At 44.9% G+C, this 19,819-nt stretch overlaps 1 protein-coding gene across 1 annotated transcript in view; it reads right to left on the bottom strand.

Moving 5' to 3' along the window:
• Positions 1 to 19,819, bottom strand: part of LOC144511619 (AT-rich interactive domain-containing protein 3A-like) — a 468,398-nt gene that overhangs the window by 21,898 nt on the left and 426,681 nt on the right. Inside the window, exon 4 of the mRNA XM_078241915.1 lies at positions 3,504 to 3,687. Within this exon, the coding sequence (XP_078098041.1) occupies positions 3,504 to 3,687 (184 nt within the window). The remainder of the gene's footprint in view (positions 1 to 3,503; positions 3,688 to 19,819) is intronic.

The following is a 19,819-nucleotide window of genomic DNA, read 5'->3' as shown; positions in this document are numbered from 1 at the left end:
ATTGCGATCTGGAAGGTTTAGGGGTCTGTGAGATGTGGGCTGCGTCACCCTTGTTGTCAAATCTGCGTGGGTTTCCTCCAGGTGCTTCGGTTTCCTCCCACAGTCCAAAAATGTGCGGGTTAGGTTGATTGGCGATGCAAAATTGACCCGAGTGACAGGATGATTAGCAGGGTAAATATGTGGGGCTACGGGAATGGGACTTGGGTGGGATTGTGGTCGGTGAATATTTGATGGACTGAATGGCCTCCTTCTGCACAGTAGGGATTCTATGATTCTATGAAATCCCTCCATTGCCTTGCCCCTCCTTATCTCTGTAATCTCCACCAGCCCCAAAACCCTCTCAGATACCTGCTTTCTTCCAATTCTGGCCTCTTGACCATCCCACATTTATTTGTTCCACCAGTGGTGGCCATGCCTTCAGCTGCCAAGATTTTAAGCTTTGGAATTTCCTCTTTCAACATAGAATCATGGAATTCCTATAGTACAGCAGGAGGTGATTCAGCCCATCGAGCCTGCACCAACAACAATCCTACCCTGGTCCCTATTCCTATAACCACGTGTATTTACTGTGCTAATTCTCCCTAAGGATCAATTTAACATGGCCATTCCACTCAACCTGCACATTTTGGATTGTGGGAGGAAACCAAAGCACCCAAAGGAAACCCATGCAGACACGGGGAGAATGTGCAAACTCCACACAGACAGTCACCCAAGGCTGGAAATGAACCCGGGTCACTGGCGCTATGAGGCAGCAGTGCTAACCACTGTGCTACTTCTCCACCTGTCGATCTCACTTTCCTCCCTTAAGACTCTGCTTAAAATCTTCCTCTTTGACCAAGTTTTTGGCTACCTGACCTAATTTCTGCTTAGGTGGCTCGTTGTCAAATTTTGTGTTACAATACTCCTGTGGCAGCACTTTGGGATATTTCATTATGTTAAAGATATTAGGCCAGATTCTCCAACCTCGCCCGCAACCAGGATTCTCTGCCCTGCTGCTGTGAATGGAGATGTGGCTGAGTGCCAAATTCTCCACTCTCGCTGGCAGTGGCAGCAAGGCGTGAACGGCCGGAGAATTCCGGCCAACATATAAATATAAGTTGTTGCTGTATCTTTTCTCTTTTGTTTTATATATATATGGTTGCAGTGGACTGGTGATTCCTTGAAGCTTCAGTTTTTAACTTGCATCTTCTCTTTTGTTTTTATTTCCTCATTATTCCTCCAAAGATTTGCGGGTTAGGTTGATTGGCCATGCTAAATTGACCCTGGTGTCAGGGGGATTAGCAGGCCAAATGGCCTCCTTCTGTCCTGTAGGGATTCTCTGATTCTATAATGATTATATTCATTGCCTCCAGATCTAAAGGCAGACAGTTAATCTGCGCACTGCATCTGTCAACAATGATTTTGTATTGACTGCCTAGAATTATGCATCTGATTTCTGGATTCTGCCCCTCCCAAATCTTCTCATTTTGTTTTCTGTCTCCCTTGGTGGCCCAGTTGAGTTTGGCAATGCAATGAGTGGACAACTGCAGGCAAAGCAAATCATGGACCATAATCTTGACTCAGCTGGTTGAAGAATCACCCCCACTGCACATTGCAGGTGGACTTCCTCTACCAGGGATAGTTCTCAAACAGATTTGATTGTAAACCCCAAGGCTTTTTACTCTTATGTGAGAAATAAAAGAATGACCAGGGTGAGGTTAGGGCCGGTCAAGGACAGTAGTGGGAACTTGTGCATGGAGTCAGAAGAGATAGGAGAGGCGATGAATGAATACTTTTCTTCAGTGTTCACCAAGGAGAGGGGCCATGTTTTTGAGGATGAGTGTGAGATACAGGCTGATAGGCTGGAGGAGGTAGATGTTCTGAGGGAAGATATATTAGCAATTTTGAAAAACCTGAGGGTCGATAAGTCCCCTGGGCCAGATGGGATATATCCTAGGATTCTTTGGGAGGCAAGGGATGAGATTGCAGAGCCTTTGGCTTTGATCTTTGGGTCCTCACTGTCCACGGGGATAGTGCCAGAGGACTGGAGAGTGGCGAATGTTGTTCCTCTGTTCAAGAAAGGAAATAGGAATGACCCTGGCAATTATAGGCCAGTTAGTCTTACTTTGGTGGTCGGTAAGTTAATCGAAAAGGTCCTGGGGGATAGGATTTATGACTATTTGGAAAGATGCAGCTTAATCTGAGATAGTCAACACGGATTCGTGAAGGGGAAGTCTTGCCTCACAAATTTGATTGAATTCTTTGAGGAGGTAACTAAGTGTGTAGATGAAGGTAGAGCAGTTCATGTCGTATACATGGATTTTAGTAAGGCGTTTGATAAGGTTCCCCATCGTCAGCTCATGAAGAAAGTAAGGAGGTGTGGGATAGAGGGAAATTTGGCCGATTGGATAAGTAACTGTCTATCTCATAGAAGACAGAGGGTGGTGGTGGATGGAACATTTTCAGACTGGAGACCGGTTACCAGTGGTGTACCACAGGGATCAGTGCTGGGTCCTCTGCTATTTGTGATTTTTATCAATGACTTGGAGGAGGGGGCTGAAGGGTGGGTCAGTAAATTTGCTGATGACACCAAGATTGGTGGAGTAGTGGATGAGGTGGAAGGCTGTTGTAGGCTGCAAAGGGACATTGATAGGATGCAAAGCTGGGCCGAAAAATGGCAGATGGAGTTTAACCCTGATAAGTGCGAGGTGATTCATTTTGGGAGGACAAATTTGAATGCGGATTACAGGGTCAACGGCAGGGTTCTGAGGAATGTGGAGGAACAGAGAGATCTTGGGGTTCATATCCACAGATCTCTGAAGGTTACCACTCAAGTGGATAGAGCTGTGAAGAAGGCCTATAGTGTGTTAGCATTTATTAACAGGGGGTTTGAGTTTAAGAGCCATGGGGTTATGCTGCAACTGTACAGGACCTTGGTGAGACCACATTTGGAATATTGTGTGCAGTTCTGGTCAACTCACTATAAGAAGGACGTGGAAGCATTGGAAAGAGTGCAAAGGAGATTTACCAGGATGCTGCCTGGTTTGGAGGGTAGGCCTTATGAGGAAAGCTTGAGGGAGTTAGTGCTTTTCACTTTAGAGCGGAGGAGGATGAGAGGCGACTTAATAGAGGTTTATAAGGTGATGAGGGGGACAGATAGAGTGGACGTTCAGAGACTATTTCCTCGGGTGGATGTAGCTGTTACTAGGGGTCATAACTATAAGGTTCATGGTAGGAGATATAGGAGGGATGTCCGAGGTAGGTTCTTTACTCAGAGAGTGGTTGGGGTGTGGAATGGGCTGCCTGCTGTGATAGTGGAGTCGGACACTTTAGGAACTTTCAAGTGGTTATTGGATAGGCACATGGAGTACACCAGAATGATAGGGAGTGGGATAGCTTGACCTTAATTTCGGACAAAGCTCGGCACAACATCGAGGGCTGAAGGGCCTGTATTGTGCTGTACTGTTCTATGTTCTATATGTTCTATGTAATATGAACTCTCAAGCATTGTTCCTTTTACTTACTGGGTTCTGAGGGTAAAAGCAGCACTGGTAATAGAGGTAGGGAGGTTGAGGCCTTTGGTGATTTCACGCCAGATTTTCTTATTGATGACTTCCACTAAGCCGCCTTTCTCAGTGACAAGCTTGTACAAACTGTACAGATCTAGCACCTGCTTGGCCATGATGGGAATCCGATTCACTGGAGTCCCTGTGCAAATGAAAAAAATATCCACAATCAATTACATTAGCTTCAACAAATCGACAGACATCCCACAGTTATAGGCCAATTAATTTGACACAGTAAAACACCTAATTGCTCCCTTTCTGTCAAAAAGGAAAAATATTTGCTCCTTTTCTGGGGGGGTATCGATGTTGCAAAGATAATGAATATAACAATTTCTGCTGTATTCAGTTCAACATAATTTAAAGGGGAGGTAGGGGATTTTCACAGTAACTTCATTGCAGTGTTAATGTAATCTAACTTTTGACCATAAGACCATAAGACATAGGAGCAGAATTAGGCCACTCAGCCCATCGAGTCTGCTCTACCATCCAATCATGGCTGATATTTTTCTCACTCCCAATCTCCTGCCTTTTTCCCATAACCCCTGATCCCCTCATTAATCAAGAACCCATCTATCTCTGTCTTAAAGACATTCAATGACCTAGCCTCCACAGCCTTCTGCGGCAAAGAGTTCTACAGATTCACCACTTTCTGGCTGAAGAAATTCCTCCTCATCTCTGTTTTGAAGAATCGTCCCTTTAGCCTGAGGTTGTGCCCTCTTGTTCTAGTTTTTCCTACTAGTGGAAACATCGTCTCCACGTCCACTCTATCCAGGCCTCGCAGTATCCTGTAAGTTTCAATAAGATCCCCCCTCATCCTTCTAAACTCCAACGAGTACAGACCCAGAGTCCTCAACCGTTCCTCATACGACAAGCTCTTCATTCCAGGGATCATTCTTGTGAACCTCCTCTGGACCCTTTCCAAGACCAGCACATCCTTCCTTAGAAACAGGACCCAAAACTGCTCACAAACTCCAAATGGAGTCTAACCAGAGCCTTATACAGCCTCAGAAGTACATCCCCGATCTTGCATTCTAGCCCTCTCGACATGAATGCTAACATTGCATTTGCCTTCCTAACTGCTGAATGAACCTGCACGTTAACCTTAAGAGAATCTTGAACAAGGACTTCCAAGTCCCTTTGTGCCTCTGATTTCCTAATCATTTTCCCATTTAGAAAATAGCCTATGCCTCTATTCCTCCTTGCAAAGTGTATAACCTCACACTTTTCCACATTGTATTCCATCTGCCACTTCTTTGCCCACTCTCCTAACTTGTCCAAGTCCTTCTGCAGCCCCCCTGCTTCCTCAATGCTACCTGAATCTCTACATATCTTTGTATCATCTGCAAACTAAGCAACATTGCCCTCAGTTCCTTCCTCCAAATCGTTAACGTATATTGTGAAAAGTTGTGGTCCCAGCACTGACCCGAAGCACATCACTAGTCACCAGCTACCATCCTGAAAAAGACCCCTTTATCCCTATTCTCTGCCTTCTGCCAGTCAGCCAATCCTCTATCCATGCCAGGATCTTACCCTTAACACCATGGGCTCTTAACTTATTTAACAGTCACGGTAGCATTTAACTTATTAACTTATTTAATGGCACGGTAGCACAGTGGTTAGCACTGCTGCTTCACAGCTCCAGGGACCTGGGTTCGATTCCCGGCTTGGGTCACTGTCTGTGTGGAGTTTGCACATTCTCCTCGTGTCTGCGTGGGTTTCCTCCGGGTGCTCCGGTTTCCTCCCACAGTCCAAAGATGTGCGGGTTAAGTTGATTGGCCATGCTAAAATTGCCCCTTAGTGTCCTGAGATGTGTAGGTTAGAGGGATTAGCGGGTAAATATGTAGGGATATGGGGGTAGGGCCTGGGTGGGATTGTGGTCGGTGCAGACTTGATGGGCCAAATGGCCTCTTTCTGCACTGTAGGGTTTCTGTGACTTCTGCGAGTCTCCTATGTGGCACCTTGTCAAAGGCCTTCTGGAAATCTAAATAAACCACATCCACTGGTTCTCCTTTATTTAACTTCCTTCTTACCTCCTCAAAGAACTCTAACAGATTTACAGACACTAATAAATAAACTTAGATCTGGAATGTGCAGCCACCATTTATTTTTTTGTTGAGAAGCCAAGGTGTTAAGCCCTATCCCAAACTGCAGGGCATCAGCAGTGTAAAGTGGAAAGGAGATGAGACAAAATAAAAGTGATGAGGTGGTACCAAACTTGGAGTTTTAAAATATTATTCGGATGCGTGGAAATTAATCATACTAGGTATCTCCTAGGTACTTAGTTAAATCTTTTATTTTTTTATCTTCCTTTTTCAGCACATCATTTCTATATCCTTTATTTCAACATTTAAGCCACGGGAATCCTTGTACTGGAGTAATATACTGGAGGGTCTATCTATCCAGTCCGATCAAAACCCAGCATTAGCAAAATGAGATGCTGCTAAATGTCATCAACTTTTATAGAACTGGTCTGATTTAATCATGTGGCACATGTGTGGGCATCAACCATCTGTAATAATGCTCACACTGGTCAACAATGAATGATGAACATAGAAACGTAGGACTTTGGAGCAGGAGTAGGGCATTCAGCTCTTCATGCCTACTCCACCATTTGGATTGGATTTTGGACCGCGTTCGCTCCAAAATCCTGCCAGAGGTCAATGAACATTTGTATGGTCTGCCCAACTGCCATTGCGATTCCCGTGGCGGGTGGGATGGGTAAACTCTCATCTTCATGTCTCAATTGCATTTTGCTGTCTGCCCCCCATAACCCTTGACTCCCTTCAAAATAGTAAATTGTAAATGAGAAAGGGTAAGTATTCAGTAATGAGTAGATCTTCATGATCTTGTAGATGGGGCCTCAATGTTGCAGCCTCGGGTTTGTTGAAATTCCAGGGCCTTAAAACTGTCAACAGTCAGAGTTTTAATACTTCAACGCAGACACTGTCATCAAACAATTTTGTTTGGAGACAAACTGTGGTGAACCATCGTTGGTTCCCACTAGATAGTACTGAGCCAGGGTCTGGCCAGTACTACGAGTATGTATATATGTTGCTGTTGGGGTTAGGGATGGGTTGTTCTACTTGTTGCTGTTGGGGTTAGGGTTGGGCTGTTACACCTGTATTATAGTTATTATGGTACATCCCAGTCGGGCTCCGCCTCCTGGGAGAGGTATAAGGGTCACTGCTCTGTCTGGGACCCCTCAGTCTGGGATTGTGTACTATACATGGTAGCTTCGTTGTAACAGTAAATAAAAGCCTTTATTTCCTTGAGCATCTCAAGCCTCGTGTGTGATAATGCGCATCAATTTTATTTACTGTTACAACGAAGCTACCATGTATAGTACACAATCCCAGACTGAGGGGTCCCAGACAGAGCAGTGACCTTTATACCTCTCCCAGGAGGCGGAGCCCGACTGGGATGTACCATAATAACTATAATACAGGTGTAACAGCCCAACCCTAACCCCAACAGCAACAAGTAGAACAACCCATCCCTAACCCCAACAGCAACATATATACATACTCGTAGTACTGGCCAGACCCTGGCTCAGTACTATCTAGTGGGAACCAACGATGGTTCACCACACAAACCCATCGGGTTTGTTGAAATTCCAGGGCCTTCAAACTGTCAACAGTCAGAGTTTTAATACTTCAACGCAGACACTGTCACCAAACAATTTTGTTGGGGGTCAGTCCCAGGACATCACTGTAGAAGCTACTCAGCACAGCATCTGCAACTCGAACACCTTCACTGTTACCTGTGATCACCCACTCCCCTCATCACCACCCCGCCAGTTTAGGGGAAAGAAACTATTTCTTGATGATTCTACGATGTTCAGCAACATTCACAATGTTGACACAATATTTTCCTACAATGAAATAATCCAAGTCAACCGACAGCACAGCTTGGTTATTAGGCTTACAAGTGGTAACAATCATTGGTTAGATATGTATTTCACTGTAGTAGGTAACAGTGGTCTTGACCTTGAAAAGGCTCAGCCAACTTGTTCTGATATTCAATTATTTATTTCCCCAAAATTAGCACCATGGGATCAACCACAAGAACTTAACTAGACCCGTCATGTTCACCTCATGGTTACAGAAGCAGGTCAGAGGCTGCATACTGTACTGAGGGACTCATTCCCTGATCTTCACAAACAATGGGTGGAAAATATAAGAAGAAAATATTAGGCAGTAGAATACCTCTCCCTGCACTTTCCCATCACTCACTAATCCTTCCACAAAGTACATGTGAACGATTGTGGGGGTGTCTCCAGCCCATTTTCCTCCCAACCATCAGTGTTCCTGCTGCTCCCCCCTGGATTTCCACCTGAATATGACAGCAGGCTTAAGGTAACTGCCCAAGGTAACACATAGAAAGTGGAAGTCTAGAACCAAGTGGAGATCTAATTTCCTCCTAATTGCTTATCTGATGAAGGCCTCAGAACCCGTTGAATCCTTCAATCAATGTGCAGGCCCAGCCTTTGTGAAGTTGCGGCCCTTTTATTGATGCTGTCCTTGGGCACTCCAGTAATGATTCTATCCCAGTAAAACCTTGATTTTTTTTGAGGGGGCGAGGGTGGGGCTAGGTGGGGCTTTCACTTGATGATGGGGACTCTGCTGAGAGTTCATCATGAATATATAATGATCTGTAACCTAGGCAACTGGATTATGGTCATGGAATCCCTACAGTGCAGAAGTAGGCCATTCTACCCATCAAACCTGTACCAAGAACAGCCCACCCAGGCCCTATCACTGCAGTCCCATATATTTACCCTGCTAATCTCCCGACACTAATGGGCAATTTTAGCACAGCCATTTAACCTAACCCACACATCTTTGGACTGTGGGAGGACACCAGAGTACCTGAAGGAAACCCATGTAGATATGGGGAGAAGGTGCAAACTCCACACAGACAGTTACCTGAGGCTGGAATTGAACCCAGTTCCCTGGTGCTGTGAGGCAACAGTGCTAACCACTGCTGGCGGGATCAAAGCAGAAGCGCTATCCAACCCTGTAGAGGCAGCCTTTTGATTTGATTTGATTTATTATTGTCACATGTATTGTATACAGTGAAAAGTATCATTTCTTGCACACTATACAAAGCATACTGTACATAGAGAAGGAAAGGAGAGAGTGCAGTCAGAGCTAGGTGTTAAGAAAGATCAACTTAATATGAGATAGGTCCATTCACTCAGGAAAATCTAGCCCTTAATCCAAATGGTAGAATGATATTCTTGTTTTTATTGATGCGCTTCCAACCTCTCTAATTAGTAATGCTTTGACACAGCAATTTCAAACAGGTCCCACCATCTAATGCTTCATCTTCTGAACAGAACCTTCACATTTGCTAGGATTGTAAATGCTCAAACTGCACTGCAGATATCATGAGATATGGGATGATGTATCAATACAAAAAGCAGATTATTGAACCTGATAATGTGTGTGTAAGTGGTTCTTTTGTGCACTTGGCCTTTCTAATTAACCTGAGGTTAGCTGAGAGAGCCCTATAGTAAGCTGTGGATTTATGATAATAGCAGAAAGACCAGTTCATTAAACATATGTCTGCCTGTATAAATCTTGGTGCACACAGGGGTTTCCTTGAAGAAGAGTTTATAAATCACACTGGCACGGATATTACACCTTTTCCATTCAATTATCTTGTATCTTTTCCAATGAATCAAAATAAAGAAAGACAGTTTTAAATCATACACTTCACATATTTGTTATTCTGGTCTTCAGAAAATATAACACTCCCAATATTGATTGGTGTACATACTGTATCTCTGGATGTGTCCCCATGTTCCAAGGTTTCAGGTTTCAGGACGTGTCCAAAATGGAGGGGGTGCAGGGATCTGGTGCAATGGGTCAGCAAGATTCAAACTCATGCCTAACCAATACACAGTAAGAAGTCCCACAACACCAGGTTAAAGTCAAACAGGTTTATTTGTTTCACAAGCTTTCGGAGAGCTGCTCCTTCATCAGGTGAGTGGAGACTTCTTACTGAGCCCACCCCAGTCCAACGCCGGCAACTCCACATCATGGCTACCACCAACCAATACACTAAATTGTGTTACAACAATGAGGGTTTACCAGGCCGATTCCTGGGGTGACAGAACAAAGAACAAGGAAAATTTCAACACAGGAACAGGCCCTTCGGCCCTCCAAGCCTGCACCGACCATGCTGCCCAACTGAATTAAAACCCCCTACTCTTCCAGGGACCATATCCCTCCATTCCCATCCTATTCATGTATTTGTCAAGGCACCCCTTAAAAGTCACTATCGTATCTGTTTCTATTGCCCCCCTAGCAGCGAGTTCCAGGCACCAACCACCCTCTGTGTAAAAGATTTGCCTCGTACATCTCCTTTAAACTTTGTCCCTCGCACCTTAAACCTATGCCCCCTAGTAATTGACTCTACCACACTAGGAAAAAGCTTCTGATTATCCACTCTGTTCCATGCCTCTCATAATCTTGTAGACTTCGATCAAGTCTCCCCTCAACCTCCGTCATTCCAGTAAGAACAAATCAAGTTTCTCCAAGCTCTCTTCTTGCTAATGCCAGGCAACATCCTGGTAAATCCCTCTCCAAAGCCTCCACATCCTTCTGGTAGTGTGGCGACCAGAATTGAATGTTATCTTTCAAGTGCAGCCTAACTAAGGTTCTATAAAGCTGCAACATGACTTGCCAATTTTTAAACTCAATGCCCCGGCCGATGAAGACAAGCATGCCATATGCCTCTTGACTATCTTCTCCACCTGCGTTGCCACTTTCAGTGACCTGTGCACCTGTACACCCAGATCCCTCTGCCTATCAATATTCTTCAGGGTTCTGCCATTTATTGTATATTTCCTATCTGTATTGGACCTTCCAAAATGCATTACCTCACATTTGTCTGGATTAAACTCCATCTGCCATCTCTCCACCCAAGTCTCCAACCGATCTATATCCTGCTGTATCCTGAAAGTCCTCATCGCTATTTGCAAATCCACCAACCTTTGTGTCATCCGCAAACTTACTAATCAAACCAGTTACATTCTTCTCCAAATCATTTATATATATTACAAACAGCAAAGGTCCCAGCACTGATCCCTGAGGAACGCCACTTGTTACAGCCCTCCATTCAGAAATGTACCCTCCCACTGCTACCCTCTGTCTTCTATGACCAAGCCAGTTCTGTATCCACCTTGCCAGCTCACCTCTGATCCCATGCGACTTCACCTTCTGCACTAGTCTGCCATGAGGGACCTTGTCAAAGGCCTTACTGAAGTCCATGTAGACAACATCCACTGCCCTACCCTTATTAATCATCTTCGTCACTTCCTCAAAAAACTTGATCAAGTTAGTGAGACACGACCTCCCCTTCACAAAATCATGTTGCCTCTCGCTAATACATCCAATTATTTCCAAGTGGGAGTAAATCCTGACTCAAAGAATCCTCTCCAATAATTTCCTTGCCACTGAGGTAAGGCTCGCCGGCCAGTAATTCTTGCTACCCTTCTTAAACAAAGGAACAACATTGGCTATAACCTGTTGGACTTTAATTTGGTGTTGTGAGACTTCTTACTGTGTTGACCTCCCCTGTAGCCAGTGAGGATACAAAGATTTCTCTCAAGGCCCCAGCAATTTCCTCCCTTGCCTCCCTCAGTATTCTGGATCTGTCGTATGAAGAGAGACTAAGTCGATTAGGATAGTATTAATTGGTGTTTATATGAGTGAGAGAGGATCTCATAGAACTTATAACATTCTAACAGGATAGATTCACAAAGAATGTTCCCGATGGTGGGGGAGTCCAGACCTAAGGGTCATAGTTTGAAGATAAGGAGTAAACCTTTTAGAACTGAGATGAGGAGAAATTTCTTCATCCAGAAATTGATGAATCTGTGGAATTCACCAACACAGAAAGTAGTTGAGGCCAAAACATTGTGTGATTTCAAGAAAAAATTTGATATAGCTCTTGGGACTAAACGGATCAAGGGACATTGGGGGGAGTGGGGAATCAGGATATTGGATTTGATGATTGGCCATGATCATAATGAATGGCAGAGCAGACTTGATCGGACGAATGGTCTACTCCTGCTTCTAGTTTTTATGTCTCTATCTTAATCCCACATAACAGTCATTTCGTGATGCAGAATTTGCAAATTGCTGAAAAGGGAGACATTTTGTTGAAGTTTTTCATCTTGCACTCATCAGTTTAAATGCAAGAATGCCAAACTTCAAACCAGCGCAACAATTTAAAACACAGAAGAAAAGCATGCTGACTGGATAGCAAATCAACTCTGATTCGGCAAAGCATTGCCATGGAGATAGCACTGGGGGATGAGAGGCTTCCCAAGCTCCTAGAAAATTCAAAAAAAGGTGCAAAGTTTGTACATCTTCCTTTAGTTTGCAGAGGGCAGACCCTAGCATATGAATCTATTACTGTTGTAGCAAGCATAAGTAAGCCATGTTGCGAGCTCGACTGATTACTTAAATTGGTTGTCAGTGCAGCTATAAACACATTCAGGATTGTTCAGTAAGTGCTGCCCAGTCACTAATTGCCTGCTCCAGCCTGGAAGGAGCCAGATGTATATAGGTTCATGGCCATGGTCACCTTCAAAGCCACACATAATGTTGTCCTTGTCCTGCTCTGAGATTGCAGTTGTGGCAGTATAAAATTCCAGTGAGGATTTCCTTCACAAAACAGAGATATCTGACACACAGTTACTCATGGAGGTTTGTGCTGGAGAATTGCTCCTTGAACACCCTGGACAGATATGGTCCATTGCTCAGACTCCTTCTCCCTCTTATTCCTGTTCCAGTTGTTTCCCCTGCCCTGTCACACATCTCCTTATTTTCCCTTTCAGGTTATGGTCCAAGGGAAATGCATAAGACTCTACCTATATGTGGGAGTGAGCAGTCTGTGCAGATTCCTTGACCAAGTTAGGACTAATGGTGGCATGGTGGCACAGAGGTTAGCACTGCTGCCTCATAGCACCAGGGATCCGGGTTCAATTCTGGCCCTGGGTTACTGTCTGTGTGGAGCTTGCACCTTCGCACTGTGTCTGTGTGGGTTTCCTCCGGGTGCCCCGGTTTCCCCCCACAGTCCAAAGATGTGCGGGTTAGGTTCACTGGCCATGCTAAATTGACCCTAGTGTCAGGGGGATTAGCAGAGTAAATGTGTAGGGTTACAGGAATCGGGCCTGGGTGGGATTGTGGTCGGTACAGAATCGATGGTCTGAATGGCCTCCTCCTGTACTGTAGGGATTCTATGATTCTGTGACTCTAAGTGCTTCAGCATGTGCCGCACCACTCCCTGCAGATTTAGCAACTTTAAAGGACTCTGGAAAGCACCTAATGCTTCTACAATTGCAAAAGAGCAAGAATAAACCAGCAGATTATTTGAAAGTATTTGGTGATCCTTTGAAATAGTGCTGGTGGAGAGTCCTGTCGTTTGCTGAACATATATTCAATTGTATATGATTAAGGAACAGCTGGAATATTACAAAGAACAAAGAACAAAGAACAATACAGCACAGGAACAGGCCCTTCGGCCCTCCAAGCCCGCGCTGCTCCCTGGTCCAGGATTGAATCCTGAATCCAGGATCCCCGCCCAATTTTCCAGCCTATCTACATCCTAATATCCTATCCACTGAGCTGTCCCTCACAGCTACGATGCTTTGTTCATCACAACCTATTAACTCACCCCCACCCCCCCATTCCAGACCATGTGATCTCCAGGGAGAGGCGAAAACCCAGAGTGAAAACCCCAGGGCCAATATGGGGAAAGAAAATCTGGGAAATTCCTCTCCGACCCCCTGAGGCGATCGAAACGAGTCCAGGAGATCACACTGGCCCTGATCGGAAAATGCTTCCCAACCCTATTCATTTCCACTTCCACGAACACCATATGAATTCCCTGCCCCCGAGACAGGTTCCCAACTATCCGCAGTCTCGCTCTGTACTGGCACCAGCAAGATGATCATAGAATGAAGCCTTGAAACGAGAAACAAAGAACAATTAGCCCGCGCCGCTCCCTGGTCCAAACTAGACCACTCTTTTGTATCCCTCCATTCCCACTCCGTTCATAATTGAGCCCCATTGAGCCCCAAATGGCAGTGCTGGCATCAAATCAGTATTACTAGCTGATTTATGTTATGAACTGCTTACTTGGTGTACGTCCAACAGACCCGGGTATGTCCTGTGCACAAAAAGCAGGAAAATCCAATATGACCAATTACACCGCCCCATCAACCTACTCCTGATCATCAGAAAAGTGATGGAAGGGGTCATCAACAGTGCTATCAAGCAGCACCTGCTCAGCAATAACCTACTCAGTGACACCCAGTTTGGGATCCGTCAAGGTCACTCAGCCCCTGACCTCATTACAACCTTGATTCAAACAAAGACAAAAGAGCTGAATTCTTGAGGTGAGAGTGACTGCCCTGGACATCAAGGCAGCATTTGACAGAATATGGCACCAAAGAGCTCCAGGAAAATTGGAGTCGATGGAAATCTAGGGGAAAACTCTCTGTTGGCTGGAGTCATAGCTAGCATAGACGAAGAAGGTTTTGGTTGTTGGAGGTCAATCATCTCAGCCCCAGGACACCACAGCAGGAGTTCCTCAAGATAGTGTCCCAGGGCCCAAGTATTTTCAGCTGCTTCATCAATGACCTTCCTTCAATCGTGAGATCAGGAGTAGGGATGTTCACTGATAATTGCACAATGTGTAGCACCATTCATGACTCCTCACATACTAGCAGTCCATGTCTAAATGCAACAAGACCCCAACAATATCAAGGCTTGGTTGACAAGTAGCAAGTAACATTCACACCACACAAGTTTAATTATCAGCCCTTGACATTCAATGGCATTACCATCGCTGAATCCCACCCTATCACAATCCTGGGAGTTACCATTGACTAGAAACTGAACTGGACTCGTCTTAAGAATACTGTGGCTTAAAGAGCAGGTCAGAGGTTACAAATCCTGCAGCGTATAACTTATCTTTTGACTGCCCAAAGCCTGTCCACCATCTGCAAGTCAGGAGTGTGATGGAATGCTCCCCACTTGCCTGGATGGGTGCAGCTCCAACAGCACTCAAGAAGCTCGATACCATCCAGGACAAAGTAGCCCACTTGATTGGCACCCTTCCACAAACATTCACTCCCTCCACCACTGACGCTCAGTGGCAGCCGTGTGTACTATCTACAAGATGCACTACAGTAGCTCATCAAGGCTTCTTAGGCAACACTTTCCAAACCCACGACTGCTACCATCTAGAAGGACAAAGGCAGCAAACACATGTGAAGCCCAGCACTTGGAAGTTCCCTTCCAAGCCACTCATCATCCTGATTTGGAAATATATCACCATTCCTTCACTGCCACTGTGTCAAATGTTTGGAATTCCCTCCCGAACAGCACTGTGGAAGTACATACACCCCAGAAACTGCAATGGTTCAAGAAGGAAGCTCACCACCATATTCTCAAGAACAATTAGGGATGAGCAATAAATGCTGGCCTAGCCAGCCACACCCACATCCCACAAATTAATTGAAAAAATCCCAATAAAATAAAATATTGTAGATGCTGGAAATCTGAAGTAAAAACAGAAAATGCTGGAAAAATCTCAGCAGTCCAGTTCTGGCAGCATCTGTGGAGGGAGAGAGAGACAGAATGAACGTTTTAAGTCCGTATGATTCTTCTGTGTATGGACTAAAAAATGGCTGTCATAGTACCAAATGACCATGGTGCTAAGGATCTCAACTTCATAGAATCATAGAATCCCTACAGTGCAGAAGGAGACCATTCAGCCCATCGGGTCTGCACGGACCACAATCCCACCCAGCCTGTAGCCCCATGTATTCACTCAGCTTGTTGCCCTGACGCTAAGTGGCACCATGGTCATTTGTTTTTATGAAATCAGCCTCTCTACTTCAGTGACATTCTTAATTGATTTAAAATAATAGAGACCAATGCTTATATTCCTGTAAGAATTTCTAAAGCAATCCCAGTACTGCCTGGGTGGCATGGTAGCAGAGTGGTTGGCACTGCTGCCTCACAGTGCCATGCACCTGGGTTCAATTCCAGCCTCGGATCACTGTCTGTGTGGAGTATGCACATTCTCCCCGTGTCTGCGTTGGTTCCTCCGGGGGCTCCAGTTTCTTCCCACAGTCCAAAGATGTGTGGGTTAGGTTGATTGGCCATGCTAAATTGTCCCTTAGAATCAGGGAGATTAGCAGGGCAAATACATGGTGTTGCAAGGATAGGGTAGGATTGTTGTCGGTGCAGACTCGATGAGCCGAATAGCCTCCATCTGCACTGATTTGATTTGATTTATTATTGTCACATGTATTAACATACAGTGAAAAGTATTGTTTGTTGTGCACTATACAGACAAAGCATACCGTTCATAGAGAAGGAAATGAGAGAGTGCAGAATGTATGTTACAGTCATAGCTAGGGTGTAGTGAAAGATCAACTTAAGGCAAGGTAAGTCCATTTAAAAGTCTGACAGCAGCAGGGAAGAAGCTGTTCTTGAGTCGGTTGGTACGTGACCTCAGACTTTTCGACGGAAGAAAGTGGAAGAAAGAATGTCCGGGGTGCGTGGGGTCCTTAATTATGTTGGCTGCTTTGCCGAGGCAGCGGGAAGTATAGACAGAGTCAATGAATGGGAAGCTGGTTTGCGTGATGGATTGGGCTACATTCACGACCTTTTGTAGTTTCTTGCAGTCTTGGACAGAGTTGGAGCCATACCAAGCTGTGAGACAACCAGGAATATTGCTTTCTATGGTGCATCTGTAAAATCTGTGGTATTTTATTCTATTCTATTCTACATCCAGGATATTTTCTAACTATCACACTAGAAGTCACAATGTTCATTCTCTTTCTTTACATTGTGTGGCCACATATGTTGAATTGTTTTGAGCTGTCAGCAGAAGTTCCTGGGACTGCTGAATACCAAGTTTCTGCCCTGTTCTTGTAGCTATGATTTGATACGATTGGTCCATTTCAGTTTTTGGTCAATAGCAACAATGATGGCAATGCTGCTGAAGGTCTGGTGGATGTCTAGGCTTTCTCTTCTTCGAAAAGGTCATTTGTTGGAACTTATGTGGCACAAATGTTACCTGCCATTTATCAATTCAAGTCTCAGCATTGCCCAGGTCCTAATGACATGCTTCATTATCAGAAGAGATTAGAAATAAAGCTTAGTGATGGGGAGTCATCAGCATGTGACCCCACTTCTGGCCTAATTAAAGAGAAGAGGCCATTGGAGAAGCAGCTGAAGATGGTTTCACTGCCAAAATTTCCCAAAGGGATTCCTGTCGCGATGTCCTGGAAGTGCAATGATTAGCCCAGTATCAACCCATTCAGTTGGTTTTATGAACATCTTAATTACAGGTGAAATGGTTTCTGTTTTTTGAAAGACTTTAAAAGCAAATGTATCTAGTTACAAAGTTTTATAAAAGAGAGATGGTGAATGAAGCTAATTTACATTCGCAGCAAGTTGGATGTGCAAATTAATCTCATTTCAATGTTTTCAGTGATAGAGTGGCACAGTCATTAGCACTGCTGCCTCACAGCGCCAGACGCCTGGGTTCAGTTCCAGCCTTGTTTGCACATTGTCCCCATGTCTGCGTGGGTTTCTTCCGGGTGCTCCAGTTTCCTCCCACAGTCCAAAGAAGTGCAGGTTAGGTGGATGCCATGGTAAATTGCCCCTTAGTGTCCCAAGATGTTCAGGTTTAATAGGGCGGGGGAAAGACTCGATGGGCCAAATGGCCTCCTTCTGCACTGTAGGGATTCTATGATTAGATGAGTATTGAAAACTAAACTCAAAGTCTTGTTGAGGCAAACTAGTCGATGCTGTTTTCATCCGGCAGGAGTCTCCGATTTGCATTTGACTCGATTCCGCCCCGCCTCCCCAGAGTGAAAATTGGATTTAACCAGGTCCTTTGAACTGAGCCCAGTCAGGAAATTTCGCAACTCCAACTCCCCACCTCGGGAGCAAAAATCTGTCCTTTTGTCTCTTTTTGTTGAGTGGGTCAATTGGGAATAAATTCTTCGAAGAATGTCAAGATCTACATGCAGAGCTCGGCCAGGGTCTAAGTCGGAAATCCATGTCTGCAATGTCTTGTTTAACTTCTGCACCTTTATTGGTTTTGGTGCAAATGTATTAGATAAATCCAATTGAATGTGTGAAAGCCAGTGGTATAAAATCAATACTCCACAGAAATTGATGTATTTTTACTCAATTGAAACAATGTTTTTTTACTCAAACCAACACATTTTCTATTGAAAGTAATACGTTTTTATTTCAACCGATTCACTTTCATTGCTAACATCATATTTGTTTGCCTTAGAAAAAAATCTATCCAAGAAAAAAATATACTTTTCCATTTCACATTTTACCCGCACCATCCAATCATACCTGTTACTGGAATTGTGCGGCATAATACTAACTGGTCCGTAAAAAAATTCTCTCACTCATAACAGACAACCACCTTTACAAATATGCGGCAATGAAGTTACTGTGAAAATCCCCTAATTGCCACACTCCAGCGCCTGTTTGGGTACACTGAGGGAGAATTTAGCATGGCCACCTATCCAGCACGTCTTTTGAACTGTGGGAGGAACTGAAGCACTTGGAGGAAACCCACGCAGACATGGGGAGAACACAGAGACTCCGCACAGACAGTGACCCAAGCCGAAAATTGAACCCGGCTCCCTGGTGCTGAGAGACAGCAGTACTAACCACTGTGCCACTGTGCCTAGATAACTAGATATTAGGGGCGGCATAGTGGGACAGTGGTTAGCACAGCTGCCTCACTGCGCCAGGGACCCAGGTTCGATTCCCAGCTTGGGTCACTGTCTGTGTGGAGTCTGCACATTCTCCCCGTGTCTGCATGGGTTTCCTCCAGGTGCTCCAGTTTCCTCCCATACTCGGAAAGACATGCTAGTTAGGTGCATTGGCTATGCTAAATGCTCCTTCAGTGTACCCAAATGGACGCCGTAGTGTGGCGATTAGAGGATTTTCATAGTAACTTCACTGCAATGTTAATGTAAGCCTACTTGTGACTAATAAATAACATTAAACTTAAATACAAGCATTATTACATTGGCAAAATAACTTTGGCAGTCAATCTGATCTATTTAAGCAAATGGTTGACAAAGATCTATTTGAGAGATCTTGTAGCGCAATGGTAGCATTTGTTCTCTGGGCCAGAAGCTAGTTCTAGTCCCTCTCTGGGACTTATAAGACCATGAGATAAAGGAGCAGAATTAGGCTATTTGGCCCCTTGAGTCTGCTCCACCATTCAAAGGGCTGCACGGTGGCACAGTGGTTAGCACTGCTGCCTCACAGCACCAGGGACTTGGGTTCAATTCCAGCCTTGGGTCACTGTCTGTGTGAAGTTTGATGTGGAGTTGCCAGCGTTGGACTGGGGTAGGCACAATAAGTAGTCTCACAACACCAGGTTAAAGTCCAACAGGTTTATTTGGTAGCACGAGCTTTCGGAGCGGGCAGTGCTTACTGTGTGGAGTTTGCACATTCCCCCCATGTCTGCATGGGTTTACTCTGGGTGCTCCGGTTTCCACAGTCCAAAGATGTTTGGGTTAGGTTGAGTGGCCGTGATAAATTGATTCTAGTGTCAGGAGAATTAGCAGGGTAAATATGTGGGGTTACGGGCATAGGACCTGTGTGGGATTGTGGTTGGTGCAGACTCGATGTGGGAGCAGACCGTAACTGTGGTCATTGGGTTTGGAGGTGCATGTTTGTAATGTGGACCTCTGAAAATAAAAGTTTTGACTTGATGTTGACGCTTAGGGTGTTCCTGCCACTCTTAAAGTTTAAACTTTATTTATTCGTGTCAGAAGTATGCTCACATTAACACTGCAATGAAGTTCCTGTGAAAATCCCCTCGTCGCCACACTTTGGCACCTGTTTGGGTACACTGAGGGAGAATTTAGTGTGGCCAATGCATCTAAACAGCACCTAACCTCCTGTGGGAGGAAACTGCGGCACTCGGAGGAAACCCACGCAGACACAGAGATAACGTGCAGACCCCACACACACAGTGACCCAGGTCAGGAATCGAACCCGGGTCCCTGGCACTGTGAGGCTGCAGTGCTAACCACTGTATCACCGAGAAGTTGGGCTCAAGCTCACTCCCAGTTGGCTGGCTTGCTGCCATGCCACTTAACATTCGTCAGACTATTTATCCACTTGAGATGGACCCTAAACATATCAGGAAGGAAGTCCCGCCTCTAAGAGGCTGCCGGCCAATCAGCGAGC

The sequence above is a fragment of the Mustelus asterias genome, chromosome 1 (genome assembly GCF_964213995.1).
Source record: "Mustelus asterias chromosome 1, sMusAst1.hap1.1, whole genome shotgun sequence".
NCBI classification, from domain to species: domain Eukaryota; kingdom Metazoa; phylum Chordata; class Chondrichthyes; order Carcharhiniformes; family Triakidae; genus Mustelus; species Mustelus asterias.
This window is presented reverse-complemented; position numbering and strand designations above follow the sequence as displayed.